Here is an 18,790-nt window from a genome sequence, read left to right as displayed (position 1 = left end):
GGGCAGGTTGGCTACGGGGAGAGGGGATGGGTCAGGGACAGCTGGGATGTGGCTAGTGTCAGGGGCAGGTTGGCTACGGGGAGAGGGGGCAGTCAGGGACAGCTGGGATGTGGCTAGTGTCGGGGGCAGGTTGGCTACGGGGAGAGGGGGCAGTCAGGGACAGCTGGGATGTGGCTAGTGTCGGGGGCAGGTTGGCTACGGGGAGAGGGGGCAGTCAGGGACAGCTGGGATGTGGCTAGTGTCGGGGGCAGGTTGGCTACGGGGAGAGGGGATGGGTCAGGGACAGCTGGGATGTGGCTAGCGTCGGGGGCAGGTTGGCTATGGGGAGAGGGGATGGGTCAGGGACAGCTGGGATGTGGCTAGCGTCAGGGGCAGGTTGGCTACGGGGAGAGGGGATGGGTCAGGGACAGCTGGGATGTGGCCAGGGTCGGGGGCAGGTTGGCTACGGGGAGAGGGGGCAGTCAGGGACAGCTGGGATGTGGCCAGTGTCGGGGGCAGGTTGGCTACAGGGAGAGGGGGCAGTCAGGGACAGCTGGGATGTGGCTAGTGTCAGGGGCAGGTTGGCTACGGGGAGAGGGGGCAGTCAGGGACAGCTGGGATGTGGCTAGTGTCAGGGGCAGGTTGGCTACGGGGAGAGGGGGCAGTCAGGGACAGCTGGGATGTGGCTAGTGTCGGGGGCAGGTTGGCTACGGGGAGAGGGGATGGGTCAGGGACAGCTGGGATGTGGCTAGTGTTGGGGGCAGGTTGGCTATGGGGAGAGGGGATGGGTCAGGGACAGCTGGGATGTGGCCAGTGTCGGGGGCAGGTTGGCTACGGGGAGAGGGGGCGGTCAGGGACAGCTGGGATGTGGCTAGTGTCGGGGGCAGGTTGGCTACGGGGAGAGGGGGCAGTCAGGGACAGCTGGGATGTGGCTAGTGTCGGGGGCAGGTTGGCTACGGGGAGAGGGGGCAGTCAGGGACAGCTGGGATGTGGCTAGTGTCAGGGGCAGGTTGGCTACGGGGAGAGGGGGCAGTCAGGGACAGCTGGGATGTGGCTAGTGTCAGGGGCAGGTTGGCTACGGGGAGAGGGGGCAGTCAGGGACAGCTGGGATGTGGCTAGTGTCAGGGGCAGGTTGGCTACGGGGAGAGGGGGCAGTCAGGGACAGCTGGGATGTGGCCAGTGTCGGGGGCAGGTTGGCTACGGGGAGAGGGGGCAGTCAGGGACAGCTGGGATGTGGCTAGTGTCAGGGGCAGGTTGGCTACGGGGAGAGGGGGCAGTCAGGGACAGCTGGGATGTGGCTAGTGTCGGGGGCAGGTTGGCTACGGGGAGAGGGGATGGGTCAGGGACAGCTGGGATGTGGCCAGTGTCAGGGGCAGGTTGGCTACGGGGAGAGGGGGCAGTCAGGGACAGCTGGGATGTGGCTAGTGTTGGGGGCAGGTTGGCTACGGGGAGAGGGGGCAGTCAGGGACAGCTGGGATGTGGCTAGTGTCAGGGGCAGGTTGGCTACGGGGAGAGGGGGCAGTCAGGGACAGCTGGGATGTGGCTAGTGTCAGGGGCAGGTTGGCTACGGGGAGAGGGGGCAGTCAGGGACAGCTGGGATGTGGCTAGTGTCAGGGGCAGGTTGGCTACGGGGAGAGGGGGCAGTCAGGGACAGCTGGGATGTGGCTAGTGTCGGGGGCAGGTTGGCTACGGGGAGAGGGGGCAGTCAGGGACAGCTGGGATGTGGCTAGCGTCGGGGGCAGGTTGGCTATGGGGAGAGGGGGCAGTCAGGGACAGCTGGGATGTGGCTAGCGTCAGGGGCAGGTTGGCTACGGGGAGAGGGGATGGGTCAGGGACAGCTGGGATGTGGCTAGTGTCGGGGGCAGGTTGGCTATGGGGAGAGGGGATGGGTCAGGGACAGCTGGGATGTGGCTAGTGTCAGGGGCAGGTTGGCTACGGGGAGAGGGGGCAGTCAGGGACAGCTGGGATGTGGCTAGTGTCGGGGGCAGGTTGGCTACGGGGAGAGGGGATGGGTCAGGGACAGCTGGGATGTGGCTAGCGTCGGGGGCAGGTTGGCTATGGGGAGAGGGGGCAGTCAGGGACAGCTGGGATGTGGCTAGTGTCAGGGGCAGGTTGGCTACGGGGAGAGGGGGCAGTCAGGGACAGCTGGGATGTGGCCAGTGTCGGGGGCAGGTTGGCTACGGGGAGAGGGGGCAGTCAGGGACAGCTGGGTCATGGCCAGTGTCAGGGGCAGGTTGGCTACGGGGATAAGGGATGGGTCAGGGACAGCTGGGACATGGCCAGTGTTGGGGGCAGGTTGGCTACGGGCACAGGGGACACTCGGGGCCAGCTGGGACGTGGCCCATGGGACACTTGGGGTCATGGCCAGCATCGGGGGCAGGTTGGCTACGGGCACAGGGGACACTCGGGGCCAGCTGGGGACGTGGCCCATGGGACACTCGGGGTCACGGCCGTGCCACCGTGGCCACCGGCGGCCCGAAGCCCTCGGGGCCGTTACCGTGCAGGGTCTCGTAGGCCTGGATGACCTCGGCCATGAACATGGGCCGCTGGCGGGCGATGGTGGCCAGCGAGCCCAGCGCGGCCGTCAGGTTGATGCTGGAGATGGCCGGGTGCACCATGAACTTGAGCAGCTGCTCCAGCGCCGCCTTGCCCTCCTCCCACAGCGCGTCTGCGGGCAGCCGGCGCGTCAGCACACAGCGGGGGCCAGCGGGCTACTAGCCACGGGGCTACGAGCCAGGGGGCTACTAGCCAGGGGGCCAGTGGGGTCACCACACACTGGGGGCCAGTGGGCTACTAGCCAGGGGGCCAGTGGGGTCACCACACACTGGGGGCCAGCGGGGTCACCACACAGCAGGGGCCAGTGGGCTACTAGCCACGGGGCTACGAGCCAGGGGGCCCGTGGGGTCACCATACACCAGGGCCCTGGGGGCTACTAGCCAGGGCGTCAGTGGGGTCACCACACACTGGGGGCCAGTGGGCTACTAGCCAGGGGGCCAGTGGGGTCTCCACACACTGGGGGCTAGTGGGCTACTAGCCAAGGGGCTACTAGCCAGGGGGCCAGTGGGGTCTCCACACACTGGGGGCTAGTGGGCTACTAGCCAGGGGGCTACTAGCCAGGGTGTCAGTGGGGTCACCACACACTGGGGGCTAGTGGGCTACTAGCCAGGGGGCTACTAGCCAGGGTGTCAGTGGGGTCACCACACACTGGAGGCCAGCGGGCTACTAGCCAGGGGGCTACTAGCCAGGGGGCCAGTGGGGTCACCACACACCATGGCCCTGGGGGCTACCAGCCAGGGCGTCAGTGGGGTCACCACACAGCAGGGGCCAGTGGGGTCACCACACACTGGGGGCCAGTGGGCTACTAGCCAGGGGGCTACTAGCCAGGGGCCAGGAGGGTGACCACACACTGCGGGCCAGGGGGGTCACCACACACCAAGGGGCCAGTGGGCTACCAGCCAGGGGGCCAGTGGGGTCCCACCTTGGGGGGGTCAACGCGGCCGCACCGTGAAGGGTCAGTGGGGTCACCCCACCTCGGGGCCCAAAGGCGCCGCGCTCCAGGCTGGGAGGTTCCCACCCCGTTCCCACCGTTCCCAATCCCATTCCCACCATTCCCAATCCCATTCCCACCATTCCCAATCCCGTTCCCAATCCCATTCCCACCGTTCCCAATCCCATTCCCACCATTCCCAAACCCATTCCCACCATTCCCAATCCCATTCCCACCATTCCCACTGTTCCCAATCCCATTCCCACCGTTCCCAATCCCATTCCCACCGTTCCCAAACCCATTCCCACCATTCCCAATCCCATTCCCAATCCCGATCCCACCCCCGCACTCACTGTACTCGATGACGGGGCGATCCCAATCCCATTCCCACCATTCCCAATCCCATTCCCAATCCCGATCCCAACCCCCGCACTCACTGTACTCGATGACGGGGTGATCCCAATCCCATTCCCAATCCCATTCCCACCCCATTCCCAATCCCAATCCCACCCCCGCACTCACTGTACTCGATGACGGGGTGATCCCAATCCCATTCCCAATCCCATTCCCACCCCATTCCCAATCCTATTCCCAATCCCAATCCCATTCCCACAATTCCCAAACCCATTCCCACCAATCCCAATCCCACCCCCGCACTCACTGTACTCGATGACGGGGTGATCCCAATCCCATTCCCACCATTCCCAATCCCATTCCCACCATTCCCAATCCCATTCCCACCCCATTCCCAATCCTATTCCCAATCCCATTCCCACCCCATTCCCAATCCCAATCCCAACCCCCGCACTCACTGTACTCGATGACGGGGTGATCCCAATCCCATTCCCACCATTCCCAATCCCATTCCCACCGTTCCCAATCCCACCCCCGCACTCACTGTACTTGATGACGGGGTGATCCCGCGGGATGCGCTCCAGGCTGACGTCGTTCTCGTGGCGCTTGGGGACGTCGGAGTCGGCCGTGCGCGGGGACAGCGTGACGATGAGCCCCTCCACGAACTTGATGGCGTGGGTGCGGATGCCGTCGTTGTCCGAGTCCAGCAGCAGGATGATGTCGCTGGCCATGGAGGACATCATCTCCCAGCAGGCCTCCTGCAGCTCGCTGATCACCTTGGACTTCACCATCCACTGGGAACGCCGGAAAACGGGGAATGGGGACGGGAAAAAACGGTCCCTTTGCAACGTGTCATTACGGTAATCGCGCGGGTCTTCGAATATCCAAGGGCGTTTTTACAGGTAATTACGGTAATCGCGTTGATCGTTAAAGAAGTATTAAGGCCGCTTTTACGCGTAATTACGGTAATTGCGCTGATCATTAAAGAATTATTAAGGCCGTTTTTACAGGTAGTTACGGTAACAACACTGGTCATTAAAAAAATATCAAGGCTATTTTTGTGTGTAATTACGGTAATTGCACTGATTAGTAAAGAAACACCGAGGCCATTTTTATGTGGAATTATGGTAGTCACATTCATCAATAAAAAAATATTAAGGCCCTTTCTATGCGTAATTACAGCAATCACATTGATCATTAAAAAAATATTAAGGCCGTTTTTACAGGTAATTATGGTAATCATATTCATTTTCAAACAAATGTTAAGGCCATTTTTACACGTAGTTACGGTAATCGCATTGATCGTTAAAGAAATATTAAGGCCCTTTTTACATGTAATTACGGTAACCATATTGATTGTTAAAGAAATATTAAGGCCCTTTTTACATGTAATTACGGTAACTGTATTGATCGTTAAATATTAAGGCCCTTTTTACGTGTAATTACGGTAACCATATGGATCATTAAAAAAATATCAAGACTATTTCTGTGTGTAATTACGGTAATCGTATTGATCCTTATGGAAACACCAAGGCCATTTTTATGCGTAATTACGGTAGTCACATTGATCAATAAAAAAATATTAAGGCCCTTTCTATGCGTAATTACAGCAATCACATTGATCATTAAAAAAATATTAAGACCGTTTTTACAGGTAATTATGGTAATCACATTGATTTTCAAACAAATGTTAAGGCCATTTTTACACGTAGTTACGGTAATCGCATTGATCGTTAAAGAAATATTAAGGCCCTTTTTACATGCAATTACGGTAACTATATGGATCATTAAAGCAATCTTAAGGCCCTTTTTACATGCAATTACGGTAATCACATTGATCGTTAAAGAAATATTAAGGCCCTTTTTACATGCAATTACGGTAACTATATGGATCATTAAAGCAATCTTAAGGCCCTTTTTACATGTAATTACGGTAACCGTATTGATTGTTAAAGCAATCTTAAGGCCCTTTTTACGTGTAATTACGGTAACTATATAGATCATTAAAGAAATCTTAAGGCCCTTTTTACATGTAATTACGGTAACCGTATTGATTGTTAAATATTAAGGCCCTTTTAACGTGTAATTACGGTAACCATATGGATCATTAAAAAAATATCAAGACTATTTCTGTGTGTAATTACGGTAATCGTATTGATCCTTACGGAAACACCAAGGCCATTTTTATGCGTAATTACGGTAATCACATTGATCAATAAAAAAATATTAAGGCCCTTTCTATGCGTAATTACAGCAATCACATTGATCATTAAAAAAATATTAAGACCGTTTTTACAGGTAATTATGGTAATCACATTGATTTTCGAACAAATGTTAAGGCCATTTTTACACGTAGTTACGGTAATCGCATTGATCGTTAAAGAAATATTAAGGCCGTTTTTACGTGTAATTACGGTAACCATATGGATCATTAAAAAATATTAAGGCCGTTTTTACGTGTAATTACGGTAACTATATGGATCATTAAAGAAATCTTAAGGCCCTTTTTACATGTAATTACGGTAACCGTATTGATTGTTAAATATTAAGGCCCTTTTTACGTGTAATTACGGTAACTATATGGATCATTAAAGCAATCTTAAGGCCCTTTTTACATGTAATTACGGTAACCGTATTGATTGTTAAATATTAAGGCCCTTTTTACGTGTAATTACGGTAACCATATGGATCATTAAAAAAATATCAAGACTATTTCTGTGTGTAATTACGGTAATCGAATTGATCCTTAAGGAAACACCAAGGCCATTTTTATGCGTAATTACGGTAGTCACATTGATCAATAAAAAAATATTAAGGCCCTTTTTACAGCTAATTACAGCAATCACATTGATCATTAAAAAAATATTAAGACCATTTTTACAGGTAATTATGGTAATCACATTGATTTTCAAACAAATGTTAAGGTCATTTTTATACGTAGTTACGGTAATCACATTGATCGTTAAAGAAATATTAAGGCCCTTTTTACATGCAATTACGGTAACTATATGGATCATTAAAGAAATCTTAAGGCCCTTTTTACATGTAATTATGGTAACCGTATTGATTGTTAAATATTAAGGCCCTTTTTACGTGTAATTACGGTAACTATATAGATCATTAAAGCAATCTTAAGGCCCTTTTTATGTGTAATTACGGTAACCGTATTGATTGTTAAATATTAAGGCCCTTTTTACGTGTAATTACGGTAACCGTATTGGTTGTTAAATATTAAGGCCCTTTTTACGTGTAATTACGGTAACCATATGGATCATTAAAAAAATATCAAGACTATTTCTGTGTGTAATTACGGTAATCGTATTGATCCTTACGGAAACACCAAGGCCATTTTTATGCGTAATTACGGTAGTCACATTGATCAATAAAAAAATATTAAGGCCCTTTTTACAGCTAATTACAGCAATCACATTGATCATTAAAGAAATATTAAGGCCATTTTTACAGGTAATTATGGTAATCACATTGATTTTCAAACAAATGTTAAGGCCATTTTTACATGCAGTTACGGTAATCGCATTGATCGTTAAAGAAATATTAAGGCCCCTTTTATGTGTAATTACGGTAACCGTATTGATTTTTAAAAAATATTCAGGCTCTTTTTACATGTAATTACGGTAACTATATTGATCATTTTTAAAAATCAAGGCCCTTTAAACGCGTAATTACGGTAACCCTACCGCTCCTTAAACAAACACCGAGGCCATTTTTACGTGCAATTACGGTAACCGCACTAAATTAACCCCCAAAAAATCCGAATTTTCCCTCCACTTCGGGGTGGAAATTCCCGGTTTTTTTTGTGCCCGTGCCCCACCCGCGCCCCCCGAGGTGCCCCCCCCAGGTGGCCTCACCTGCAGGGCCACCTTGTAGAGCTGGGTCATGGTCAGGATGGCCTTCTTGACCACGTTGACGTTCTCGTCCTTGAGCAGCATGTTCAGGTTGGCGATGAGCTTCAGCAGCAGCTCGATGTCCCTTTTGCTGGGGACACCGTGGGGTCACCCGAAACAGCCCCGAAATCCCCCCAAATGGCCTCCAAAATTTCCGCCAAAACAGTCTCCAAAATCTCACCAAAGCAGACCAAACACGGCCCCAGATCGGCCTCAAAATGGCCCCAGAACAGCCTCAAAATTCCTCCGAAGCGGCCTCAAAATCCCACCAAAAGGACCCCCAAAAACAGCCCCAAATCAGCCCCAAGGGAACCCCCAAATCAGCCCAAAATCCCACCAAAACAGCTCCAAAAGGATCCCCAAAAACAGCCCCAAATCAGCCCAAAATCCCACCAAAACAGCTCCAAAAGGACCCCCAAAAACAGCCCCAAATCAGCCCAAAATCCCACCAAAACAGCTCCAAAAGGACCCCCAAAAACAGCCCCAAGGAAACCCCCAAATCAGCCCAAAATCCCACCAAAACAGCTCCAAAAGGACCCCCAAAAACAGCCCCAAATCAGCCCAAAATCCCACCAAAACAGCTCCAAAAGGACCCCCAAAAACAGCCCCAAATCAGCCCAAAATCCCACCAAAACAGCTCCAAAAGGACCCCCAAAAACAGCCCCAAATCAGCCCAAAATCCCACCAAAACAGCTCCAAAAGGACCCCCAAAAACAGCCCCAAATCAGCCCCAAGGGAACCCCCAAATCAGCCCAAAATCCCACCAAAACAGCTCCAAAAGGACCCCCAAAAACAGCCCCAAGGGAACCCCCAAATCAGCCCAAAATCCCACCAAAACAGCTCCAAAAGGACCCCCAAAAACAGCCCCAAATCAGCCCAAAATCCCACCAAAACAGCTCCAAAAGGACCCCCAAAAACAGCCCCAAGGGAACCCCCAAATCAGCCCAAAATCCCACCAAAACAGCTCCAAAAGGACCCCCAAAAATAGCCCCAAATCAGCCCCAAGGGAACCCCCAAATCAGCCCAGAATAGCCCCAAAATTCCCCCAAAAGATCCAAAAAATCCCCACCAAAACAGCCCCAAAAGAACCCAAAAATCCCCACCAAAACAGCCCCAAAATTCTCCCTGAAACAGCCCCAAAAGGAACCCCAAATCTGCCCCAAAATCCCTCCAAAACAGCCTCAAAATTCCCACCGAAACAGCCACGAAATGGCCCTGAAACAGCCCCAAAAATCTGCCAAAACCAGCCCCAAAATGCCCCAAAATGCCCCAAATCTCACCAGGCCTCCTCGATGAACCCCACCACGAATTTCCGAACCTCGATGGATTTGTCCGCCTGGAACGCGATGATTTCCTGGGAAAAGGGAAAAACGAGGGGTCAGACAGCCCCAAATCCACCCCAAACTGCCCCAAATTCATCCCAAATTCATCCCAAATCCCCCAAATCCACCCCAAACTGCCCCAAATCCACTCCAATCCACCCCAATCCACCCCAACCCCACCCCAAATTCATCCCAACCTCTCAAATCCACCCCAAACTGCCCCAAATCCACCCCAAATTCATCCCAACCCCTCAAATCCACCCCAAACTGCCCCAAATCCACCCCAAATTCATCCCAATGCCTCAAATCCATCCGAAACTGCCCCAAATTCATCCCAAATCCCCCAAATCCACCCCAAACTGCCTCAAATCCATCCCAAATTCATCCCAAACCGCCCCAAACCGGTTCCAAACCGCCCCAAATCCACCCCAAACTGCCCCAAATTCATCCCAAATGCCCCAAATCCACCCCAAACTGCCCTAAATTCATCCCAAATCCCCCAAATCCACCCCAAACTGCCCCAAATCCACCCCAAATTCATCCCAATACCTCAAATCCATCCCGAATCCCCCAAATCCACCCCAAACTGCCCCAAATCCACCCCAAATTCATCCCAACCCCTCAAATCCATCCCAAAATCCCCCAAACTCATCCCAAATTCCCCCAAATCCATCCCAAAATCCCTCAAATCCTCAACGCCTCAAATCCACCCCAAACCCACCCCAAACCGGTCCCAAACCGCCCCAAACCGGCCCCAAACCACCCCAAACCAGTCCCAAACCGCCCCAAACCGGTCCCAAACCGCCTCAAACCGGTCCCAAACCGGTCCCAAACCGCCCCAAACTGCCCCAAACTGGTCCCAAACCGCCCCAAACCGGTCCCAAACCGCCCCAAACTGGTCCCAAACCGGTCCCAAACTGCCCCAAACCCACCCCAAACCGCCCCAAACCGGTCCCAAACCGCCCCAAACTGGTCCCAAACCGGTCCCAAACCGCCCCAAACCGGTCCCAAACCACCCCAAACCGGTCCCAAACCGCCCCAAACCGGTCCCAAACCGCCCCAAACCGGTCCCAAACCGCCCCAAACCGGTCCCAAGCCCGGGCTCACGTCCAGGAAGTTGTCGAGCAGCGTGGGGTCCTTGTTGATGATCAGCTCCTGCACCTGGGCACCCCAAATCCCACCTTTTATCCCCAAATCCCACCTTTTATCCCCAAATCCCATTATTCCCCCCCAAATCCCATTTTTCCCCCCAAAATCCCATTTCTCACCCCCCCAAAATCCCATTATTCCCCCCAAAATCCCATTTTCCCCCCCAAAATCCCATTCCCCCCCCAAATCCCATTATTCCCCCCCAAAATCCCATTATTCCCCCAAAAATCCCATTATTCCCCCCAAACTCCCATTATTCCCCCCCCAAAATCCCATTTTTCCCCCCAAAATCCAATTTCCCCCAAAAAATCCCATTTCCCCCTCCAAAACCCCATTTTTCCCCCCAAAATCCCATTATTCCCCCCCAAAATCCCATTTTTCCCCCCTAAAATCCCATTATCCCCCCCAAAATCCCATTATTCCCCCACAAAACCCCATTTTTTCTCCCCAAAATCCCATTTTTCCCCCCAAAATCCCATTATTCCCCCCCCAAAATCCCATTATTCCCCCAAAATCCCATTATTCCCCCCCCAAAATCCCATTATTCCCCCCAAAATCCCATTATTTCCCCCCAAAAATCCCATTATTCCCCCAAAACCCCATTTTTTCTCCCCAAAATCCCATTATTCCCCCCCCAAATCCCATTATTCCCCCCAAACTCCCATTATTCCCCCCCCAAAATCCCATTTTTCCCCCCAAAATCCAATTTCCCCCAAAAAATCCCATTTCCCCCTCCAAAATCCCATTTTTCCCCCCAAAATCCCATTATTCCCCCCCAAAATCCCATTATTCCCCCCCAAAATCCCATTATTCCCCCCCCAAAATCCCATTATTCCCCCCCAAAATCCCATTATCCCCCCCAAAACCCCATTTTTCCCCCCCAAAACCCCATTTTTTCTCCCCAAAATCCCATTTTTTCTCCCCAAAATCCCATTTTCCCCATTCCTGGATTCCCCACCTGTTTCAGGACTGTGATTTTCCCCTCGTTCCCGATCAGCGCCGCCTGGTTCAGCAGCTCCACCACCTTCGGCACCGGCCCCAGCGTTGGCACCCAATTCCCACCATTTTTCCCATTTTTCCCCGTTTTTCCCCCATTCCGAGGCACCCCTCCCATCACTCCCACCCTGATATATCCAGTTTTTCCCATTTTTCCCCCATTTTTCCCGGTTTTTCCCGTTTTTCCCCATTTTTCCCGGTTTTCCCCCCATTCCGAGGCGCTCCTCCCATCACTCCCACCCCTGATAGTCCCGGTTTTCCCATTTTTCCCATTTTTCCCGGTTTTTCCCCCATTTTTTCCCCATTTTTCCCACTTTTTTTCCCATTTTCCCCCTTTTTTCTCCCATTTTTTCCTGGTTTTTGCCCATTTTTCCCCCATTCTGAGGTGCTCCTCCCATCGCTCCCATTCCCATTTTTCCCCATTTTTCCCACTTTTCCCCATTTTTCCCAATTTTCCCCATTTTTCCCCCATTCCAAGGTGCTCCTCCCGTTGCTCCCATTCCCAGTTTCCCCCATTTTTCACGGGTTTTCCCCATTTTTTCCGGTTTTCCCCCATTTTTTACCCGTTCCGAGCTGCTCCTCCCATCACTCCCACCCCCAATATTCCCGTTTTTCCCATTTTTCCCTTTTTTTTCCCCATTTTTTCCCCATTTCTCCCCCATTCCAAGGTGCTCCTCCCGTTGCTCCCATTCCCATTTTTCCCCATTTTTCCTGATTTTTCCCATTTTTCCCCATTTTTCCTGGTTTTTCCCCATTTCCCCCTGATATTCCCCATTTTTCCCCATTTCTCCCCCATTCTGAGGTGCTCCTCCCATCACTCCCATTCCCATTTTTCCCCATTTTCCCTGATTTTTCCCATTTTCCCCATTTTTCTCGGTTTTTCCCCCATTCTGAGGCACCCCTCCCATCACTCCCACCCCGATATATCCAGTTTTTCCCATTTTTCCCCCATTTTTCCCGGTTTTTCCCCATTTTTCCCCATTTTTCCCTCATTCCGAGGCGCTCCTCCCATCACTCCCACCCCTGATAGTCCCGGTTTTCCCATTTTTCCCATTTTTCCCGGTTTTTCCCCCATTTTTTCCCCATTTTTCCCACTTTTTTCCCCATTTTCCCCCTTTTTTCTCCCATTTTTTCCTGGTTTTTCCCCATTTTCCCCCCATTCTGAGGTGCTCCTCCCATCGCTCCCATTCCCATTTTTCCCCATTTTTCCCACTTTTCCCCATTTTTCCCAATTTTCCCCATTTCTCCCCCATTCCAAGGTGCTCCTCCCGTTGCTCCCATTCCCAGTTTCCCCCATTTTTCCTGGTTTTTCCCCATTTTTTCCGGTTTTCCCCCATTTTTTACCCGTTCCGAGCTGCTCGTCCCATCACTCCCACCCCCAATATTCCCCTTTTTCCCATTTTTCCCTTTTTTTTCCCCATTTTTTCCCCATTTCTCCCCCATTCCAAGGTGCTCCTCCCGTTGCTCCCATTCCCATTTTTCCCCATTTTTCCTGGTTTTTCCCCATTTCCCCCTGATATTCCCCATTTTTCCCAATTTTCCCCATTTTCCCCCATTCCGAGGCGCTCCTCCCGTTGCTCCCATTCCCATTTCTTCCCATTTTCCCTGATTTTTCCCATTTTTCCCGGTTTTTCCCCCATTCCGAGGCACCCCTCCCATCACTCCCACCCCCAATATTCCCAGTTTTCCCCCTTTTTTCCCATTTTTTCCCCATTTCCCCCCATTTTTCTCCCATTTTTTCCCAGTTTTTGCCCATTTTTCTGCATTTTTCCCCCATTCTGAGATGCTCCTCCCATCACTCCCACCCCCAATATTCCCATTTTTTCCCAATTTTCCCCATTTTCCCCCATTCCGAGGTGCTCCTCCCGTTGCTCCCATTCCCATTTTTCACCCATTTTTCCTGATTTTTCCCATTTTTCCCCATTTTTCCTGGTTTTTTCCCATTTCCCCCTGATATTCCCCATTTTTCCCCATTTCTCCCCCATTCCGAGGTGCTCCTCCCATCACTCCCATTCCCATTTTTCCCCATTTTCCCTGATTTTTCCCATTTTTCCCGGTTTTTCCCCCATTCCGAGGCACCCCTCCCATCACTCCCACCCCGATATATCCAGTTTTTCCCATTTTCCCCCCATTTTTCCCCCATTTTTCCCAGTTTTCCCCATTTTTCCCGGTTTTCCCTCATTCTGAGGCGCTCCTCCCATCACTCCCACCCCTGATAGTCCCGGTTTTCCCATTTTTCCCGGTTTTTCCCCCATTTTTTCCCCATTTTTCCCACTTTTTTCCCCATTTTCCCCCATTTTTCTCCCATTTTTTCCTGGTTTTTGCCCATTTTCCCCCATTCTGAGGTGCTCCTCCCATCGCTCCCATTCCCATTTTTCCCCATTTTTCCCACTTTTCCCCATTTTTCCCAATTTTCCCCATTTTTCCCCCATTCCAAGGTGCTCCTCCCGTTGCTCCCATTCCCAGTTTCCCCCATTTTTCACGGGTTTTCCCCATTTTTTCCGGTTTTCCCCCATTTTTTACCCGTTCCGAGCTGCTCGTCCCATCACTCCCACCCCCAATATTCCCCTTTTTCCCATTTTTCCCTTTTTTTCCCCATTTTTTCCCCATTTTTCCCCCATTCCAAGGTGCTTCTCCCATTGCTCCCATTCCCATTTTTCCCCATTTTTCCTGGTTTTTTCCCATTTCCCCCTGATATTCCCCATTTTTCCCCATTTCTCCCCCATTCTGAGGTGCCCCTCCCATCACTCCCATTCCCATTTTTCCCCATTTTCCCTGATTTTTCCCATTTTCCCCATTTTTCTCGGTTTTTCCCCCATTCCGAGGCACCCCTCCCATCACTCCCACCCCGATATATCCAGATTTTCCCATTTTTCCCCCATTTTTCCCGGTTTTTCCCAATTTTCCCCATTTTTCCCCCATTCCAAGGTGCTCCTCCCGTTGCTCCCATTCCCATTTTTCCCCATTTTTCCTGATTTTTCCCATTTTTCCCCATTTTTCCTGGTTTTTCCCCATTTCCCCCTGATATTCCCCATTTTTCCCAATTTTCCCCATTTTCCCCCATTCCGAGGCGCTCCTCCCGTTGCTCCCATTCCCATTTCTTCCCATTTTCCCTGATTTTTCCCATTTTTCCCGGTTTTTCCCCCATTCCGAGGCACCCCTCCCATCACTCCCACCCCCAATATTCCCAGTTTTCCCCCTTTTTTCCCATTTTTTCCCCATTTCCCCCCATTTTTCTCCCATTTTTTCCCAGTTTTTGCCCATTTTTCTGCATTTTTCCCCCATTCTGAGATGCTCCTCCCATCACTCCCACCCCCAATATTCCCATTTTTTCCCAATTTTCCCCATTTTTCCCCCATTCCAAGGTGCTCCTCCCGTTGCTCCCATTCCCATTTTTCACCCATTTTTCCTGATTTTTCCCATTTTTCCCCATTTTTCCTGGTTTTTTCCCATTTCCCCCTGATATTCCCCATTTTTCCCCATTTCTCCCCCATTCCGAGGTGCTCCTCCCATCACTCCCATTCCCATTTTTCCCCATTTTCCCTGATTTTTCCCATTTTTCCCGGTTTTTCCCCCATTCCGAGGCACCCCTCCCATCACTCCCACCCCGATATATCCAGTTTTTCCCATTTTCCCCCCATTTTTCCCCCATTTTTCCCAGTTTTCCCCATTTTTCCCGGTTTTCCCTCATTCTGAGGCGCTCCTCCCATCACTCCCACCCCTGATAGTCCCGGTTTTCCCATTTTTCCCGGTTTTTCCCCCATTTTTTCCCCATTTTTCCCACTTTTTTCCCCATTTTCCCCCATTTTTCTCCCATTTTTTCCTGGTTTTTGCCCATTTTCCCCCCATTCTGAGGTGCTCCTCCCATCGCTCCCATTCCCATTTTTCCCCATTTTTCCCACTTTTCCCCATTTTTCCCAATTTTCCCCATTTTTCCCCCATTCCAAGGTGCTCCTCCCGTTGCTCCCATTCCCAGTTTCCCCCATTTTTCACGGGTTTTCCCCATTTTTTCCGGTTTTCCCCCATTTTTTACCCATTCCGAGCTGCTCGTCCCATCACTCCCACCCCCAATATTCCCGTTTTTCCCCATTTTTCCCGGTTTTTTCCCCATTTTTTCCCCATTTCTCCCCCATTCTGAGGCACCCCTCCCATCACTCCCATTCCCATTTTTCCCCATTTTCCCTGATTTTTCCCATTTTCCCCATTTTTCTCGGTTTTTCCCCCATTCCGAGGCACCCCTCCCATCACTCCCACCCCGATATATCCAGATTTTCCCATTTTTCCCCCATTTTTCCCGGTTTTTCCCAATTTTCCCCATTTTTCCCCCATTCCAAGGTGCTCCTCCCGTTGCTCCCATTCCCATTTTTCCCCATTTTTCCTGATTTTTCCCATTTTTCCCCATTTTTCCTGGTTTTTTCCCATTTCCCCCTGATATTCCCCATTTTTCCCCATTTCTCCCCATTCCGAGGTGCTCCTCCCACCACTCCCATTCCCATTTTTCCCCATTTTCCCTGATTTTTCCCATTTTTCTCGGTTTTTCCCCCATTCCGAGGCACCCCTCCCATCACTCCCACCCCGATATATCCAGATTTTCCCATTTTTCCCCCATTTTTCCCGGTTTTTCCCCATTTTTCCCCATTTTTCCCCCATTCTGAGATGCTCCTCCCATCACTCCCACCCCCAATATTCCCATTTTTTCCCAATTTTCCCCATTTTTCCCCCATTCCAAGGTGCTCCTCCCGTTGCTCCCATTCCCATTTTTCCCCATTTTTCCCATTTTTTCCCCATTTCCCCCATTTTTCCCGGTTTTTCCCCATTCCAAGGCACCCCTCCCATCACTCCCACCCGATATTCCCGTTTTTCCCATTTTTCCCATTTTTTTCCCATTCTTCCCATTTTTTTCCCCGTTTTCCCCATATTTTTCCCCATTTTTTTCCCAGGTTTCCCCATTTTCCCCCATTTTTTCCCAGGTTTTCCCATTTTTTCCACATTTTTCCCATTTTTCCCGTTTTCCCCGGTTTTTCACCCATTCCGAGCTGCTCCTCCTGTCACTCCCACCCCCAATATTCCCGGTTTTTCCCCATTTTTCCCGTTTTTCCCCGTTTTCCCCCGTTTTTCACCCGTTCCGAGGTGCTCCTCCCATCACTCCCATTCCCATTTTTCCCCATTTTTCCCGTTTTTTCCCGTTTTCCCCCGTTTTTCACCCGTTCTGAGCTGCTCCTCCCGTCACTCCCACCCCCGATATTCCCGGTTTTTCCCCATTTTTCCTGTTTTTTCCCCATTTTTTCCCGTTTTCCCCCGTTTTTCACCTGTTCCGAGGTGCTCCTCCTGTCGCTCCCATTCCCATTTTTCCCCATTTTTCCCCATTTTTCCCGGTTTTTTCCCGTTTTCCCCCGTTTTTCACCCATTCCGAGCTGCTCCTCCCGTCACTCCCACCCCCGATATTCCCGGTTTTTCCCCATTTTTCCCGGTTTTTCCCCATTTTCCCCCATTTTTCACCCGTTCCGAGGTGCTCCTCCCATCACTCCCATTCCCATTTTTCCCCATTTTTCCCATTTTTTCCCATTTTCCCCCTTTTTTCACCCGTTCCGAGCTGCCTCTCCCGTCACTCCCACCCCCGATATTCCCGGTTTTTCCCCATTTTTCCTGTTTTTTCCCCATTTTTTCCCGTTTTCCCCCGTTTTTCACCCGTTCTGAGGTGCTCCTCCCGTCGCTCCCATTCCCGTTTTTCCCCATTTTTCCCATTTTTTCCCGTTTTCCCCCGTTTTTCACCCATTCCGAGCTGCTCCTCCTGTCACTCCCACCCCCAATATTCCCGGTTTTTCCCCATTTTTCCCGGTTTTTCCCCGTTTTCCCCCGTTTTTCACCCGTTCCAAGGTGCTCCTCCCATCACTCCCATTCCCATTTTTCCCCATTTTTCCCATTTTTTCCCGTTTTCCCCCATTTTTCACCCGTTCTGAGCTGCTCCTCCCGTCACTCCCACCCCCGATATTCCCGGTTTTTCCCCATTTTTCCCGGTTTTTCCCGTTTTCCCCCGTTTTTCACCCGTTCCGAGGTGCTCCTCCCGTCGCTCCCGGGCTCCTCCTCGCTCGGGCGGGGGCTGGGCCCCTCCTGCCCCCCCGCCATGGCCCCTATGGAGACCCCCGGACCCTATGGAGAAACCAGGACCCCATAGAGACCCTATAGAAACCCCATAGAGACCCTATAGAGACCCCATAGACCCCATAGGGACCCACAGAGACCCTATAGAGACCCTATAGAGAAACCAGGACCCCATAGAGACCCCATAGACCCCATAGGGACCCCATAGAGACCCTATAGACCCCATAGGGACCCTATGGAGAAACCAGGACCCCATAGGGACCCCATAGGGACCCCATAGAGACCCCACAGAGACCCTACAGAGATCCCACAGAGACCTTATAGAGACCCCATAGGAACCCATAGAGACCCCATAGACCCTATAGAGAGACCAGGACCCCATAGAGACCCCATAGAGACCCTACAGAGACACCCCATAGAGACCCCACAGACCCTATAGAGACACTCCACAGGAACCCATAGAGACCCCATAAACCCTATAGAGACCCTATAGAGACCCCACAGACCCTATAGAGAGACCAGAACCCCATAGAGACCCCATAGAGACCCTACAGACCCTATAGAGACCCTATAGACCCTACAGAGACACCCCATAGGAACCCATAGAGACCCCACAGACCCTATAGAGAGACCAGGACCCCATAGAGACCCTATAGAGACCCCATAGGAACCCATAGAGACCCTATAGAGACCCCCAGACCCTACAGAGACCCCCCAGTCCCCATGGGAACTCCTCAGCCCCTATAGAGACCCCCCAGACCCTATAGAGCCCCTATAGAGCCCCCCCCCAGACCCCAGAGAGACCCCCAGACCCTACAGAGACCCCCCGGACCCCATGGGAACTCCTCAGGCCCTATAGAGCCCCCCCCGACCCCATAGAGCCCCTATAGAGCCCCCCCGGACCCCACAGAGCCCCTATAGAGCCCCCCCCGACCCCACAGAGCCCCTATAGAGCCCCTATAGAGCTCCCTCCCATATAGAGCCCCCCCAGACCCCATAGAGCCCCTATAGAGCCCCCCAGACCCCATAGAGCCCCTATAGAGCCCCCCCAGACCCCATAGAGCCCCTATAGAGCCCCCCAGACCTCACAGAGCCCCTATAGAGCCCCCCCGGACCCCATAGAGCCCCTATAGAGCCCCCCAGACCCCATAGAGCCCCTATAGAGCCCCCCAGACCCCATAGAGCCCCTATAGAGCCCCCCAGACCCCATAGAGCCCCTATAGAGCCCCCCCAGACCCCATAGAGCCCCTATAGAGCCCCCCAGACCCCATAGAGCCCCTATAGAGCCCCCCCAGACCCCACAGAGCCCCTATAGAGCCCCCCAGACCCCATAGAGCCCCTATAGAGCCCCCCAGACCCCATAGAGCCCCTATAGAGCCCCTACAGACCCCATAGAGCCCCTATAGAGCCCCCCCAGACCTCACAGAGCCCCTATAGAGCCCCCCCGGACCCCATAGAGCCCCTATAGAGCCCCCCCAGAGCCCCTATAGAGCCCC

The 18,790-nt window shown here is 51.9% G+C and overlaps 1 protein-coding gene across 1 annotated transcript in view; it reads right to left on the bottom strand.

Annotated features, from left to right (window-relative positions):
* Nucleotides 1–17,342, bottom strand: part of SYMPK (symplekin scaffold protein) — a 56,064-nt gene extending 38,722 nt beyond the window's left edge. The window contains 7 exon segments of the mRNA XM_082299614.1: nt 2,477–2,647; nt 4,365–4,614; nt 7,690–7,816; nt 9,006–9,079; nt 10,155–10,208; nt 11,155–11,220; nt 17,238–17,342. Coding sequence (XP_082155740.1) covers nt 2,477–2,647; nt 4,365–4,614; nt 7,690–7,816; nt 9,006–9,079; nt 10,155–10,208; nt 11,155–11,220; nt 17,238–17,318 — 823 coding nt within the window. The 5' untranslated portion in view covers nt 17,319–17,342.
* Between the last annotated feature and the right edge of the window lie 1,448 nt (nt 17,343–18,790).

The sequence above is a fragment of the Coloeus monedula genome, assembly GCF_965178545.1.
Source record: "Coloeus monedula genome assembly, chromosome: 33".
Classification (NCBI taxonomy): Eukaryota; Metazoa; Chordata; class Aves; order Passeriformes; family Corvidae; genus Coloeus; species Coloeus monedula.
Note: the sequence above shows the minus strand (reverse complement) of the source record. Positions and strands in the feature narration are given on the sequence as shown.